The sequence below is a fragment of the Mastomys coucha genome, unplaced genomic scaffold (genome assembly GCF_008632895.1).
Source record: "Mastomys coucha isolate ucsf_1 unplaced genomic scaffold, UCSF_Mcou_1 pScaffold7, whole genome shotgun sequence".
NCBI lineage: Eukaryota > Metazoa > Chordata > Mammalia > Rodentia > Muridae > Mastomys > Mastomys coucha.
In genome coordinates this window covers 53,790,233-53,805,103 of record NW_022196913.1, presented here as the reverse complement: position 1 = coordinate 53,805,103, position 14,871 = coordinate 53,790,233, and the positions used below count along the sequence as shown (strand labels likewise).

The 14,871-nt window shown below is 43.3% G+C and overlaps 1 protein-coding gene across 1 annotated transcript in view; it reads left to right on the top strand.

The window, feature by feature from the left end:
- Positions 1-14,871, top strand: part of LOC116082516 (constitutive coactivator of PPAR-gamma-like protein 1) — an 88,867-nt gene that overhangs the window by 60,121 nt on the left and 13,875 nt on the right. The window contains exons 11-12 of the mRNA XM_031359417.1: positions 6,113-6,362; positions 10,639-10,753. Coding sequence (XP_031215277.1) covers positions 6,113-6,362; positions 10,639-10,753 — 365 coding nt within the window. The remainder of the gene's footprint in view (positions 1-6,112; positions 6,363-10,638; positions 10,754-14,871) is intronic.

The following is a 14,871-nucleotide window of genomic DNA, read 5'->3' as shown; positions in this document are numbered from 1 at the left end:
CACATCCTGTTCCTCCTCTTCCTCCTCATTTTCCTTCTCTTCTTCCTCTTTTTTCCTCCTCTTTCTCCTCCTCTCCCTCCTCTCCCTCCTCCTTCTCCTCTTCTTCTTCTTCTTTTTGCAAGGGGGAGAGGGCACACCAGAAATGATCTCTAGAGAGATGTATGTGCTAGAGTAGAAACAAGTGTAAATAATGAGTCTGTGTTCTGGCCTCAGACTGTAGAAGTGTGTGCAAGGGGTGTCCATTCTTTAAAGCCTCTGCTCCTGAGAAGAGCAGGAGGAGCTGTGGATGAGATGTGTCTGGACTTGGTTTGGGAAGAAGGGACCAAGTAACAGTTTACCAAAGAGTGGGACCAACCTGGTAGGCTTCGGAACAGAAGGTTATCTTCTCACACAGCAGGGAGATGGCCTCTTGTCAAATGTGGCTTTGTATTAGGTGGCAAGTGTTTGAAATTAGTTCTGCCAACATGTCTTATTGCTATTGAGTATATAATCTTTGCAGGAGTGTCTAACAGGCAGACACAGAGTGAATGATTGGCCAGGTGATGGTGGTTCGTGTCTTTTATCCTGGCACTTGGGAGGCAGATGCAGGTTGATCTCTGAATTTGAGTCTAGCCTGGTCTACAGAGGACAGCAAAAAGCTGAAGGTAGGGGGGAGTGATGGAAAATGGGATAGATGAATGTTTGATATGAATACATGGTTATGATTTATTGAGGTGAGTATATGAAGACTTTTAGTGTATTACAGAACTAAAATACCTGTGTGAGAGAGCTTGTAAGGTTACTGAGGTTCTTTGAAGGCTGGGGATGTAGCTCAGGAGTAGTGTTTATATAGCATAGGGATGGCCTAGTTCATTCTTACAAACTTAAGGACCTTTGCTAATTTTAAGTTTTCAGTAGATTTCTGATCCCTGGTGGTGGAACAGGTTAAACTGTCCTTCCTGTAGACAGTAACCCAGAGTGGGCTGTCAACTGAGGATGGGCATAGCATTCCTGTTACCCAGGAGGCTAGAGCTCTGTCTCCAGTGTGGCCTGAGCAGTAGCAGGAGCTGAAGCCACACCTCCCTCCAACCTTGAGTTTTCCCATTGTAAAGGTGAGGTTCTGGAGCTTTGGAGGTGCTGGGCAGGAGGCTAGAGGAGTGTAACTCTGCTGCCCTTTTCTGAGACTGCATTCCCCATGGTTATTCCCAGTCATTGGTGATTTGAGGCATGAAAGTAAAATGTAGGTTTCAGCAAGATAAAGAAGAATGTAGAGTCTTTGCTACAACTGCAGAGTGTAATAATGTTCAAGATATAAAATTCTGTGAATTCACCATGATGTGTTTGAGCTGTGCGTGGTTGCACATACCTGTACTCCTAGCTCAAAGACTGAGTCATAATGTGAGCTTCCATAGTGAATTCCTGGCCAGTGTGGGCTACATAATGAGAACTTGCCTCAACTAAAATAGAACAAAACCCACCATCCATTTTATAAAATTAGCCGTTGGTTTTTTGCTTCATATTTCCTGTATTTATGGAGTCTTCCCTAGTACTTCAAAGTGGTGTCCAGCATGCTGAGGCAGGAACACTGCATTCAGTGGTAGTAACAGGACAGTGGTCCAACATGCCCAAGCCCAGGTTTCTACTTTACAGCTAGCTTTGTTTTATTTTTTATTGAGATGGTGTCTTGCTTTGTAGCTCAAGCTAACCTTGAACTTCATTGTTTTTCTGCCTCAGCCCCAAAGTATTGAGATAGTAGGCCTGTGTGTGCCCCACACAGACATCCCTACGACTCCTGTGAATGCTGTTTGCAAGTCGCATCACTACAGACTTCTTTATTCTGCACAGTTTTCCAGTACTGACACTGGCATTGTTCTCCCAGATTTCAAATTAACCAGCACAAGAAGTAGATACTCAGGACCAGCACCACTGCCAGTCTGTGCTATGGTTCTTTTGAGTAGATTCTTACTTCCTAAGGCCTTGCCTTTGTGAGTTTCTAAAATGCGAAGAGCCTCATATCTGAGAAGAGGGAGAAGTGGGTAGCACTCATCGGTCTGTCTTTGCCAGTGTCCTGTAGACTACTGAACTTAACCTCTGGCAGATGGTGCCTGCCTCAGTATAAAAGCTTTAAGAAGAGCCTCTTACTTCTACCCCTTGAGGATTGTGGAGGTACTGAGAGTAAGGAGGTAGAATGCTGTGTTCCTCACTGCCCTCCACCTGGTAGTCTGGGAGTGAGCAACAGCCATGAGGAGGGAAGAACAGATTTCATGGTACCCAGATTTTCTTTCTATCCTGGGGTAAAGTTGCTAACCTAATTTTCCATGGCCAGTCTCAGACATAACAGCAGCCCCTCCCTAGTGCACATACACTCGGCACAGGTCTGGGAAGCTGCTCCTTTTGCTGTATCTTCCTCCCTCTTGTAAAGGTGGTGTGGCATGCTGCAACTGCCGATGCAATGGTGCTTCTGTGGCACAAAGCTGTAGAGGCAGCTACTATGGGTCCCTGGGAGCTCCCATATAAAACAATTGTGCTTATTGCTCTTGTGTTAGAAGTGGAAGCCCCGATTATTCACGATACAAGCACACGATTAATATCTGATAGCAAACACTGGGTTTTTATAAACAGCTTAAGTGTGACAATGTTTTATGGCCCCAAATTGCATTTGAGGCTGTGTTTTCTGTAAAGTAAGTATTATAAATTGAGCCTACAATCCTATAAATGCTTGCTGTTCTACAATTGGTTTTTACTAAGGTAAAGCATGGTTTTAATGTATGGTCAGAAAACTAATTTCTGCTGCTTTGTAGAAATGGGCTCCTTCTAGAAGCATTAGCTTTTCTGTCAGTAGAAAAGGTGACATTAATGTTCATTGAGGTGACAGGTCGTGCATGACCTCTTGGGTACTCATACTTGACCATGACTTCCTGAAATGGTCCTACCATGATCCACACTCTGACTCCAGGCCAGACAGCACCACCCTGGCAGCCTGGGGCCCTGTCACCCTCTTAGGACTGTTATTTAAAATGCATTTAGAGGGGCTGGTGAGATGGCTCAGTGGGTAAGAGCACTGACTGCTCTCCCAAGGGTCCTGAGTTCAAATCCCAACAACCACATGGTGGCTCACAACCATCCGTAATGAGATCTGACACCCTCTTCTGGTGTGTCTATATAATAACTAAAAAAAAAAAAAAAAAAAAAAAAAAAAAAAACAAAAACAAAAAACAAAAAAAAAATAAAATGCATTTAGAGAGGTGGTTGTAGATCTGGGAGTAACAGTGGTTAAATATGATGAAAACATATTGTATGGAATGCTGGAAAGAATTAATAAAATGCAATGTTAAAATGTATATTGAAAAATTAATTTATTGTAATCAGTTAATATAAGTAACAAATATTATAAGCTATGATATCACATATAGTTTTCCCTGCATGGTGAGAGTACTGGGTGCTTTTTATGTTAATAATTAGTATTTTGTTGCATAGTAAGCTTTTAGCCCTTTTTCTTAGCCTCTGGAAGCAGGCCGGGGCTGTTCCCGCAGCTGTCTCTTTGTCCCATCCCTGCCTGGCGTATGAAGTACCCACTAGATATGTTTTGTGATTGGCCAGCAATTGTACAGCTATTGAGTGGTGATATACTCAAAAGTTCTCTAAATATTAGAGTGTTTTAAAACAGCTGAGCATCTGGGAAAAAATAAAACAGGTCCCACACACCAGTGTCTTTTGAGCAAGCTTTGTGTGTTTATGACACCTATTAAATTTGAACTGTGCTTATTAGTACTATTGCAGGTGGACGCCCAAGTGCTTCATTCATGCTGTGAGATGGCCTAAACCTCACCTGTGGTTTCTGTGTCTGTGATCCTGCCTAGAGCCTAGATACCCACTGGATCCCTGACATTATGGTCTAGGACCCATAATGTCTCATCCACATGAGGCAAATTCAGGACACTGAGGCTGAAGGAACTGCTTCAGTGGGCACCAGGCAGGTGGTCCCTAGAACACACACAAAACACCATTAAATAAAACAATCATTGTGGAGATTGCCTGTTACTCATAAATGTGCATACTGACATCTGGTCCCCAAAATAAATAAGACACCATGTGTACTAAAAACTGATTAAAGATAGTCTTAAAAACAGCTGAGGAAAGAGGAGGTATTAGAGTGACAAAGCTAGGTGACTGAGAATGCCTCCCTTTCATGAGAAAACAGCAAAGACTCTAACATAGGGGCCTGCGTTTTTATCATCTATAACAATGCATGCTGGGAACAGAATGTGTTTGTGGATTTTGTGTGGTATATGTATGGAGTAGGGGTGGGAGAGGGGACATGAATGAACAAATGAACACATGTCACAGGTGCAGGAACCTTGTCAGAAGCTCAGTTTGAAGGGCCCTTGCCTCAGTACTCGGTGTCCTTTGCAGTGGACACAGGAGGGAGGAAGGCAGGGAGAGGAATGGGCTTCCAGGATGGCTGCTTGTGTGGGGGGTTGGTGCTGAGGTGGCGGTAATGGCAGTAATCCATGCTCTGCTGGCACGGCTGGGGAGGTTCTGGGAGCTGGGCTGGAGCTCAGTGGGAATCAGGTGGGATGGTGATGCCTTAGATTGTGCGTCCACGGACAGGCTTGCTTGGTGATGGTGCTATTACTGATTTTCTTCTTGACACCTAAAATAATAAAAACAACAAAAAAAATGCTGATATACATGAATGTCTGTTGTGAGTTGATGAAGTTTCAAGTAAGCATTTTAAGGTGTCTCAGCTATCCTTTAATACTATTGAACATTCAATATCCCTAAATGTGTTATACTCACATTTCCATCAAAGATAATGAAACAAAAATGGAAGAAATTTGCTTCATGACAGCAGTACTTCTTGTAAAAGAGAAAGTTTTAGTGACTGTCTGCACTTACATCTCTGCTTGGCCTGCTGGCCTACATGCGAAACATCACTGCCTGGAGCTCTTCTGCAGTTGTGCCTGTGACGTCCCCGTATGTTACATGTTATTTTACATGTTACCTGAGGTTGAAATGTATTTAAAGCATTTTTTTCCTGTTACTGATACATTGCACTTCTCAGTACCTAACCCCTGGCAGTTTTCATTACCTTTGAGGAGATTATCCTAGCACCTGACTTATTTAGACTCAGAGTGGAATTGAACATAAGCCAGTTCCTTGGGTGATTCTGCCACAACTTTGGAGTCTTCTGAATCTCTGCATCTTTAGGTATTTCATTAGAGAAAAAGAGCCTAGGGGTAAAGTGTATTGGCTAGAATGCCCACAGCCAATCCTGATCTCCATGCCTGATGGAGCCTTGAGTTCAAGCCTCGCTTTGGTTCTGGTGGGCACTGCTCCATCAGCCGATTGTTACCTCAGTGGAACCGGGGAATTCTCACTTCCATACTGCAGGTTGGATTGCCACCTTTGCAGATTTCCCTTGGTGTATTTGACAACTGGGACTGTGTCAAATTTCTGTGTTTGTAAGAATCCAGCATTGATGAAACACAGGATGTGAGGTCATTGTCTGTTATATAAGCTTAGGATATTTTGCCTCTTTCAAAATGCAATTTTGGATGATTTTGCACAGTCTTAAGTCCGGCCGAAGATAATTGCTGTGTTCTGCTACCATCTGGGCTTCAGAAGTTGGAATGTTACTTCTATGCAGTCACCACTTCTATACTGGCCACCCTGCAGTGTTTATTGCCTATTTAAAAAGAAAATCCTTAAGGAAAATTGCTGCAATATGTAAATCACTTCTTATATCTGACTTGTGGGAGTATTCATGTAGAAAAAGAGAACACCTAATTTGGGTTATGTTGAATTACTAGAGAATGCTACACTTTTGTGTACTAAAATTCTTAGTAGACTCAAAGTATCAACAAAGTCCCTAACATTTGTGGTCTACATTCAGCAAGTGGAGAAATCAAGCCTTGATCTTTCTGAGAAGAAATTTATGTGTGACCTTATGGGAGATCTAAGTGAGCTGTTAATCATTGAATAGAGGTTCAGACATAGTAGCTTGCTGAGGAAAGAATATGTCATTCTCTGTGAGGGAGGCCAGGCCCAGTGCTAGAACAGGTTGTTACTGTGCAGGCTGGAGGACCAGTGAGCAACTTGCAATGAGCCTCTTTGTATTTTTCCTCTGCAGTCTCACCACTGATCATTAAGGAATGGGCAGCTTACAAGGGGAAGTCTCCTCAGACCCCAGAACTAGTGGAAGCACTGGCCTTCCGGGAGTGGACCTGCCCCAACCTGAAGAGGCTTTGGCTGGGCAAGGCGGTGGAGGACAAGAACCGCCGGATGAGGGCCTTCCTGGCCTGCATGAGGTCCGATACTCCAGCCATGCTCAACCCTGCCAATGTGCCCACTCACCTCATGGTGCTCTGCTGCGTCTTACGGTGTGTAACATGGGTCAGGGGCACAGACAGTCACTATGGTCAGTGTTTTCTGGAAATGATGACGAGGTTACTGTACAAGGTTATGCTGTCTATTGAGATTTGTCTTAGACCTGTGTTTGTATGTGTAGTCTAGTAATGCTGGTCACATAAATACAACAAATAATTATACTGGAGTACATTAATAGAATAGGGATATTTAGAAAGCACCTTGTAAATATTATATAATTGTGTGTGTGTGTGTGTGTGTGTGTGAGAGAGCGAGAGAGAGAGAGAGAGAGAGAGACAGAGAGAGAGAGAGAGAGAGAGAGAGAGAGAGAGAGAGAGAGAGAGCGCGAGAGCATGTATACCTGTGGAGTCTGGAAGTTCATATGGGTGTCTTCTTCCTCAGTCACTCTCCATCTTACTGTAATTTACTTATTATGCCTGCTTGCCTGTCTGTCTGTCTGTGCTGTTTGCCTGTATATATGCCTGTATACCAGAAGAGTGATTCAAGAGGGCAACCTCTGTGCCCCTCACCCCAACACAGGGAAACCTATTCTCTGACCATGAGCAAAAGTGAGTGGAGTTACTGCTGGAGCTACTTATCTGTTGCTATGATACAAATCAAGACTCAAAGCAGCAGCTTAGGGGAGGAAGGGTTTGGCTTTCTGGCTTGTAGGTTCCAGTCCATCAAGGGAAAAACCAGCCTATGGAGGAATTCAGCCTACTGGCTTGTTTCTTAGACAGGCCGGGCTCACTTCCTCTGGGATGGTACCTCCCACAGTGGCCTGGGACCTACATTAATTATCAAGAAACCCCCCACCCCAACCATTTAAGATTCTCTCTCAGATATGTCTAGGTTTGTGTCAAACACATTGTTTATAGTCTTTGTTCCACGTGTGAAATGATGTGTAACACTTGGCTTGTCCACTGTCAACACTGACCTAGGCAGCATTCTGCCCCCGATGTGATACATAATTTGTGGTCACCTCTGGGTAGCATACAGCCACATTTGTTGGTTATGGATGAGGTATGACATTCACATTTTGTCTGTCTCAGGGATAACTTCATGTTTCCTGGACCAATAATGCCTTTATGTCTTGACTGTTTATTCTGTTGGCCCCTAAAATACTGAATGAGAAATTCATTCTTTGCCAGCACCTAGGGTTATGAGTATTGTGAGGTGGAGGAGCATAAGTATTTCCCTGGCCTCTGCTTCCCTGTATACATCATCATTTATCCATGCACCTAGGCAGAGAACCACAGAGAGGGTGTGGCTTTCTCCCATTCTCCGGAGACAGCTTTTGCCAGTGTTCTCTCCACTTTGGGTAAAGTCCCATTAGGTATTGCCATGTTATGACTGTCACTGTACGGCAGCAGTGAAGATGGATAGGGAACACTGCTGGTCCAGGCTCTAGGATCCAGGGGAATAGAGATGAGGAAGCAGAGACAGTGAGTAGAAGAAGTTAATGCTGTGATGTGAGAAGGCCTGGAGATCTGTTGTCGTTACGCACACACTACATCAAAGAGGTCTTTCTCAAAGTGAAGTGGGGCGGGGGGGGGGGGGGGGGGGGGGGGGGGGAGACTGCAGACAGATAGTTGAAGCTTCAGTTAGCGGAGCTAGGCAGTGGTGGCTACACACTTAATAACAGCACTCCGGAGGTAGAGGCAGGAAGATCTCTTGTGAGTTCAAGGCCAGCCTGTTCCACAGAGCAAGTTCCAGGACAAACCAAGAGGAGTGGGGGGAGAATGAGAGTCAGTCTGAAATCTCAAGGAGGAGGTTGCATGTGTTGACGCACATCTGTAATCCCAGCACTAGAAGAGGCTGGAGGAAAGGGGTGGACAGTCAAGGCTACCCTGGTCTGCAAAGTAAGACTTTATTTGAAAACACAAAACCATCAACCACATATACATGAATATTTTTCAGGGATGAAGGGTCCAAGGTGTCATAGCAAGGCCCTAGCTATCCTTGTGTGTTTGGAAACACTTTGGCCTGTGCCGTGTGTATTGCAAGGATGGTGTCAAACACCCCCCCCCCCCCCCCCCCCAATCCATGGTAGTCAAGGTCAGACAAGTCTTTGAAGGCTCTAGGCTGCCTGTTAGCCTTCGTGGTAAAGGTAGAGAAGGGAAGATTTACAAAGTTCTTCCAAGTCTGTTGCTGTAAGCTCCCAAGTGATTGATTGATTGATTGATTGATTGTTTGTTTGTTTGTTTATTGAGACAGGGTGTATCACTCTGATTGGCCTGTTACTTGTTATGTAGTCCAGGCTGTCCTGAAACTTATGGACATAGGGATCTTCCTGCTCTGCCTTCTGCTGGTAATAAAGGCGTAGGCTATCACACCCTGCTATCAAGTGGTTTCTATTAATTAATTGTTCAATTAATTGCATGGCAAAGAATACTCACCAAAAAAAGAAAATCTATTAGGTGAGTTGCTAATGCAAATAGAATCTGAAGTTTTTGTAAAGGTACAGGTAGGAATCTCTGAATAAATGAGTATCTCAGAGTGAGTTGCTGTTTCTGTTTTCTGTGGCTCTGATCTTTGCTTTCATGAACATATTTTCTTCATGTGTCTCTATCTGAGAAGAGCTGTAAGCAACTGAGTAGAAAGGCAAAGGCAGGAAACAGATATTTGACCAACAGGGGCATGGGTTCCGCAGATATGCTGAATTCTGAGTCACCTCCCAGAAACAAGCAATATGGAACTGTGGGTACACCATTTTTTTTCTGATCCAAAAAGTTTAAAAGGAACATAGAGCCAGGATGGAACTGAAGAGCTTCCATGTAAGAGATGAAAGGAGTCTGAGGGAGTGAGGCTGTAGGATGGTGGGACTGTGCTAGTGCCACTGAAGCCAGCAGGCTCAGAAATGGACACGTAGTGTAGGGAGGTTCATGTTATGTGTATATTGCTCCAAATAAATATGTTAAGTAGTTATTAATAGGGGAACATAAGTATTATGTAATAACTAATGAGCAAAAGAGATGCTGTATATCAGGTGTACTCTCCAGTCAGTAGTGGGAGCTTCTTTCACATTTACTCATGGAGCCTCAGTGGGACCATTGTGTCTGTTTTATGGCACTTAGTTGCAAAGTATATAATACTTATCTATTTATTTATTTGAGACAGGGTCTCAGTTTGTAGCCCTGGCTTGGTTTCACTTCTGAGATTAAAGTCCTGTGCCACCATGCCCAGCCAAAGGGTATAATTTTCACCAGTGTACATAGTGATAATTCAATTTACTTTTATATCAATGTTTAAGTGCAGTAGAAATATTTAGTACTCATCCACACTGATCTTTGATTGCCTATTTACTTATGCTACATAATTGTACATAAGTATCTCTGTGCCCTTCAGTTTCAATTTAGATACAGGACACTTACTTCTGCTTCAGAATTGCTAGAACAATGTATGTTTCTATCCGTAAAATATTTAGATCAATATCTGCCTCTTACTGAGTATGTGAAACTTCACTCTGCTTATTAATGACTCACTAGAACCTCTCTGTGCCTTCTCTTAGTGTGCATTTCTATAGGTGAGTGCTAGCTCTGGTTTTATTAACTTGGTGTTAAGCCTGAAAAAGCCTCCTTAGCAGGCAAAGGTGGAAAGAGTATTGCTTTGCGACTCTCCACTCCCTATACCCCTTTGAGTTGTTCTCCAGGGCTCAAGAAGCAGTCTGTCCTCAGAAGTTGTTTTAATGTTACTTAGCAACCTGATCCAGTCCCCCCCATTTGTTGGGTACAAAGAATCAATACTAATGGCCTTTCAGGTTTATGACTATTGCAGTTAGCTATTTCCACACTAAAAGCTACATGAGGTTATACTTTGTGTAGTGACACAGGCTGTTGGCTGCTTGGCACATCTATCCTAGTGGAAGTTGATTCCCTTTAGCCACCCACGCCAGGCTGTTCGAGATGTGGAGATGCCCTCAGTAGTGCATTGAATATCCTCCTCTTCGCGGGTGCTACACCATTCCCATGTTCAGCTGCTGTCAAGGATTCCTTAATTCAAGTGGCACAGATCTCAACCTCATAGAGAACCACTTGACTCTGTCCCTGCCTCCTGAATGCTGAGAATAAAGCATGTGGCACCGTCTGGGCAAGCAGCATCCAACATTCTAGCACACTGAGTGTTTCACAGGCATACTGTTTACCTGGCAGCCTCTCATGGAAGCAATGGCTGAAAGAGAATACAGAGGCAGCTTCCTGACTTGCACTGTCCTGGATTTACTGAGAAGCTGCTGGTGTTTTTCCAAGTATTGGCCAACTGCTCTAGTCATTCCACTCCTGTTCTTCACAGGTATATGGTGCAGTGGCCCGGAGCTCGCATTCTGCGGCGGCAGGAGCTGGATGCCTTCCTGGCTCAGGCATTGTCCCCCAAACTCTATGAGCCGGACCAGCTGCAGGAACTCAAGGTACCGTCTGATCAGCCTTGTTTCCTTGTCCTGGGAAGTCTTGCCTTGGATTTGGTATAACTTTGCTAACCCTCACCAGACAGTTGTTTGGGCACCAAACTACTCCTACTAATGTCCTATGTGTCAAAGCCTTCAAGGCAAAGGGGATATTCCTGTCCAGGTCTGGCTGTACTAGCAGGGCCTGTGAGCAAGTAAACAGCCAGTTCTACCTGTATCAGATTTTACCTGTTTATCAATTGATGTTTATTCTTGTTTTTCACATCAGAAAATAAACTCTTTTTTATTTTACCAGGGGATTCCAGCCCTGGGAGGGCTCAGTCTTAGGAATGTTCTAACATCTAGCCAGGATTCTTTTCTTATTTCATTGTTCCTAGCTGCACTTTAGTTTTCTCTAAAGCATATTCTTTGCCCATCTAGTGTTGCACAGTCCCTTTTTAAAAGAACCACTTGAAGAGCCGTGTTAGCATCATCCTGATACCCCTTTTCGTGAGTGTTTAACATCACATTCCTTTTCATTTTGCCTGTAGCCCTCCTTTGTGTTTGCGTTGCAGCGTTTATTTTCTCCTGAGTTGGCTGGTTTTGTAGTGTCACCTGCGCTCATTAGTTGCTGTGTTCATGATTATAATTGCTTTCCTGTTTCTGTATTAAATGTTAAGAGATCTCAAGTTCTCAAGGGTAGCTGAACTCACAGTTCTGCTTTTTCTTTTTAATGTTAGGGTTTTGTTTTTCTTTGTCATCAGTTATTTAATTTTTTACCAAGTTTGTTTTAAAATCAGCTAATCTCTTTTGAGAAATTTGCCTTCAGTTTTAGATCTTTTTGCTGTTCTTTATGAACATATCTTATGGCAAAGATTTTGCTAGCTCTGTAGGTTTTTTCTTTTTAGTATTTGACAGGTGGTTCTTAATAAATTTCTGGTTTTTCCCTAAATTATTATATTAAATTGTGTATTTTGGTGCTAACTGGAACTCTGTTGAGGCTTCTGATGACTTTGAAACAAGCTAAGTGCAAAGAGAAAGCTCGACAGAGCCCACTCAAATTGTGTTCTTTACTTTGTGGGACAAGCTTTTCTGTGTGCTAGGCAGAAATTGTTACTGTCTTTAACAATTGAAAACTTTTGTTTTCGGTGTCAGGCAGTGTGGCGGACCCAGTCAGGTCCTCCCGTGTGTTCCCCGGGTGCTCCGTCACCGTCCTCGCCGCAGGCTGTGCTTCAGGGGGTGGAGTCACTGCCCTAGAGTGTGGTGCCACCCTCTACCTCTCCTCCTGTTTCTCTTGTGTAGATTATTCCTTCAGTATTGACATCCCAGTTCTGAAAATCAGACCGCCAGGGACCAGGTATGCCCACCAAGCCTTATTCACCATCAAGTTACTTTAACCAAAGTCCATCTTCTCTCCCACATCCTTTTCATTTTCGGACCCACACACAGGGTGCACCTTTTGAAGCGTTCATTTTGGTTCTTTTGAGACCTTAGTGTTTTCACGGTTTTCGCCTGATTCTTCATCTAAGGCGCGACATTTCTAAAGATGTATCAGTGAGATACATTCCACAAACAGGGGCCTTCCGTCTCACTCGTCGCAGCCCAGGTCTTCTTGTGTGGAAGCTGGTGGTCCTGTTTCACAAACACAGCCCACACTAAGAGCTTCATTGTCAGGAGTAGCACACATTTCAAAAGAGATGTGAGGGAAAAGAGCCTGTGGTTGACAGGATGGCAGCTTGGCTTTGTTTGGTTTTGTTTTATTTTGTTTTTTAAGATTAAGCATTTAATCTCAGCTATTAAATTGAGAATTGATAGGAATATTCTTATTTCAGGCTACCCAAAATTCCTATGCAGAGTTTGGCATTCTAGAATTTAGTGGTAGAAAATTAAATTTTAAAATTGCTTTTTCATTTAACCAGTAAAGGTTTTTGACAAGTCAAAAGCACCGATGGTGCCTTTCTGTAAGACTCCTCTTCACTATTTTAGACACAGTCACTCTTGACTGTCGCTGTGGCTGTGCTGGGGCTGTCACCCCGTTTGTGGATTGCCTAGAGCAGCCACTCGTCCCCCTCAGTGTCTGGTGCACGCTTGCCGTCAGGAAAGGAGGAAGGAAGGAAGGTCCCACTTGTGCAGTTTGGACTCTTGCTGTCAGCTTTCCTGAAGGGAGGGTTACTGGGAGGGACACTGCACCCTTAGCTAAAATGAGTGTTTAAGAATTCATCTCATCCATGCTTCCTCTGTCCACCATAGCCATGAATAATTGAGCATGCTCCGTGTGGTTCCTTGCATACCTGTGACAGTGACTGATGACCCTCATTTGCTTCCCTGTTCAATTTTGTGAGCCATTCTCCTAGTTTTCCAGCATGAATGTAACTGTGAAGGCAAAATTAGCACTGAGCCTGGGGTGAAGAGTTGGAGTAAAGGATGAGGAGAAGAAACTTTTAAAACATTGTGATATTTGTCCAGTTTCTTCTCCTTTGTTCTTGACATCCCTATAATTCTTTTAAAAGTTCCACATGCCAAGTGGAGAATACAAAAGATAGAAAATGGAGAGCTTTAAAGACAGTACCGGGGCCTGTAACCTATCTGTGATAGCTACAGAGTTGTTTTGCATATAGGAAATAGGACGTAAAGTGAGCATGGGTCTGTAGCTCAGTGAGTAGAAGTCGGATGCCATCGCTCCACTACAATTGGCTCTAAACTATCTGTGCACAGGGTAAATTCTGCAGCTCGATTTCTTGTGAAGCCAGATCTTTCTGTTTGTTTCTCTAATTGAGGAACTTTGGATAATGTTGAATATTTTATCTCCCTTTAAGTAAGTACAGGCATTTGTACAGTTTAGGGTTCTAATTAACATTTAAGGGGACTGGAGAGGTGGCTTAGCTACTGCTCTTCAGAGGACCTGGTTTTGGTTTCTGACACACACATAGCAATTTACAATTGTCTGTCGTAATTCCAGTTCTAGGGAATCCAATGCCTTTTCCTGGCCTCTGGGCACTCATGCAATGCACATACATTTATATAGGTATTCATACACATCACTAAAAATTGCTGGATGGTGGTGGTTCAGGAGGCAGAGGCAGGCAGATCTCTGTGAGTTCAAGGCTAGCCTGGTCTGCAAAGCAAGTTCCAGGACAGCCAGGACTGTTACACAGAGAAACCCTGTCTTGAAAAAACAAAACAAAACAAACAAACAAAAAAAAAAAAACAAGACAAAACAAAACACTGCAGCGTGAATTTTAGAAAGATTTTTTTTTTTTTTGGCCAGGCAGGTTGGCATATGCTTAGGGGCCAGAGATAGGAGGATCAAGAGTTTGAGGCCATTGTGGGGTATGTAGTAAGAAACTGTATCTAAAACAATTAAAAAAAATTTTTTTGGAAGGAAGTCATGTGTACACAACAATGGAAATCTTATTTATATAATTATATAGCTTTTATTTTAGAAACATTTGCCTGTTAATGGTAGTTGTCATTACTAAAATTGATAATTATTTTGAACGTGTTTTTTTCTTTCTGAGGATTGAACCCAGGGCTTCATGCATGGTCAGCAAGTTCTATTCTGCTGAGCTACATCCTCAAACCTAACATCTTTTTTAAGTCCACATTTGCAGTCCCTCAGTGGCCAGTGTAAATCATATATGAATGAGTGCACACAATGTAGGCTTGCTCCATTCTTCTCAGCAAATTCAGAAATGAGTAATTCTAACCAGAGTGCTTTTCTGCTGTAAACCTTTGCTGCACTTTGTTAAACTCCATATACAGTGATATGGCCAGGATTTTAATCAGTGGGACTTTGTATCTGGGTGTGACCAGCAGTAACCCATATTCTTAAGAGTTGCCTGCAGACTGCCACAGTTGTGTCCATAGATAGGCAGCATGGTATTTCATGCAGAACATTTCACAGAGATAGAAACCTTTATAGTACTACCATCTCTTCCTAAGCTTTGATCCTGATTTTCCAGTCTTTGGTGTAGGGCACAGAGGCCATGGGCTGGAAGCAGTGACTAGGAGGGATTCATAGCTACTGTCCCATAGAAGTGGGAGGGCGACCTGTGTGCTTGCATGTCTGTTTGCTTACAGCCCACTTCTGCTTAGCTGCTCTCCTGCAGGCCAGTTTACTCTCTGGTGAGGAGACTCTTTCC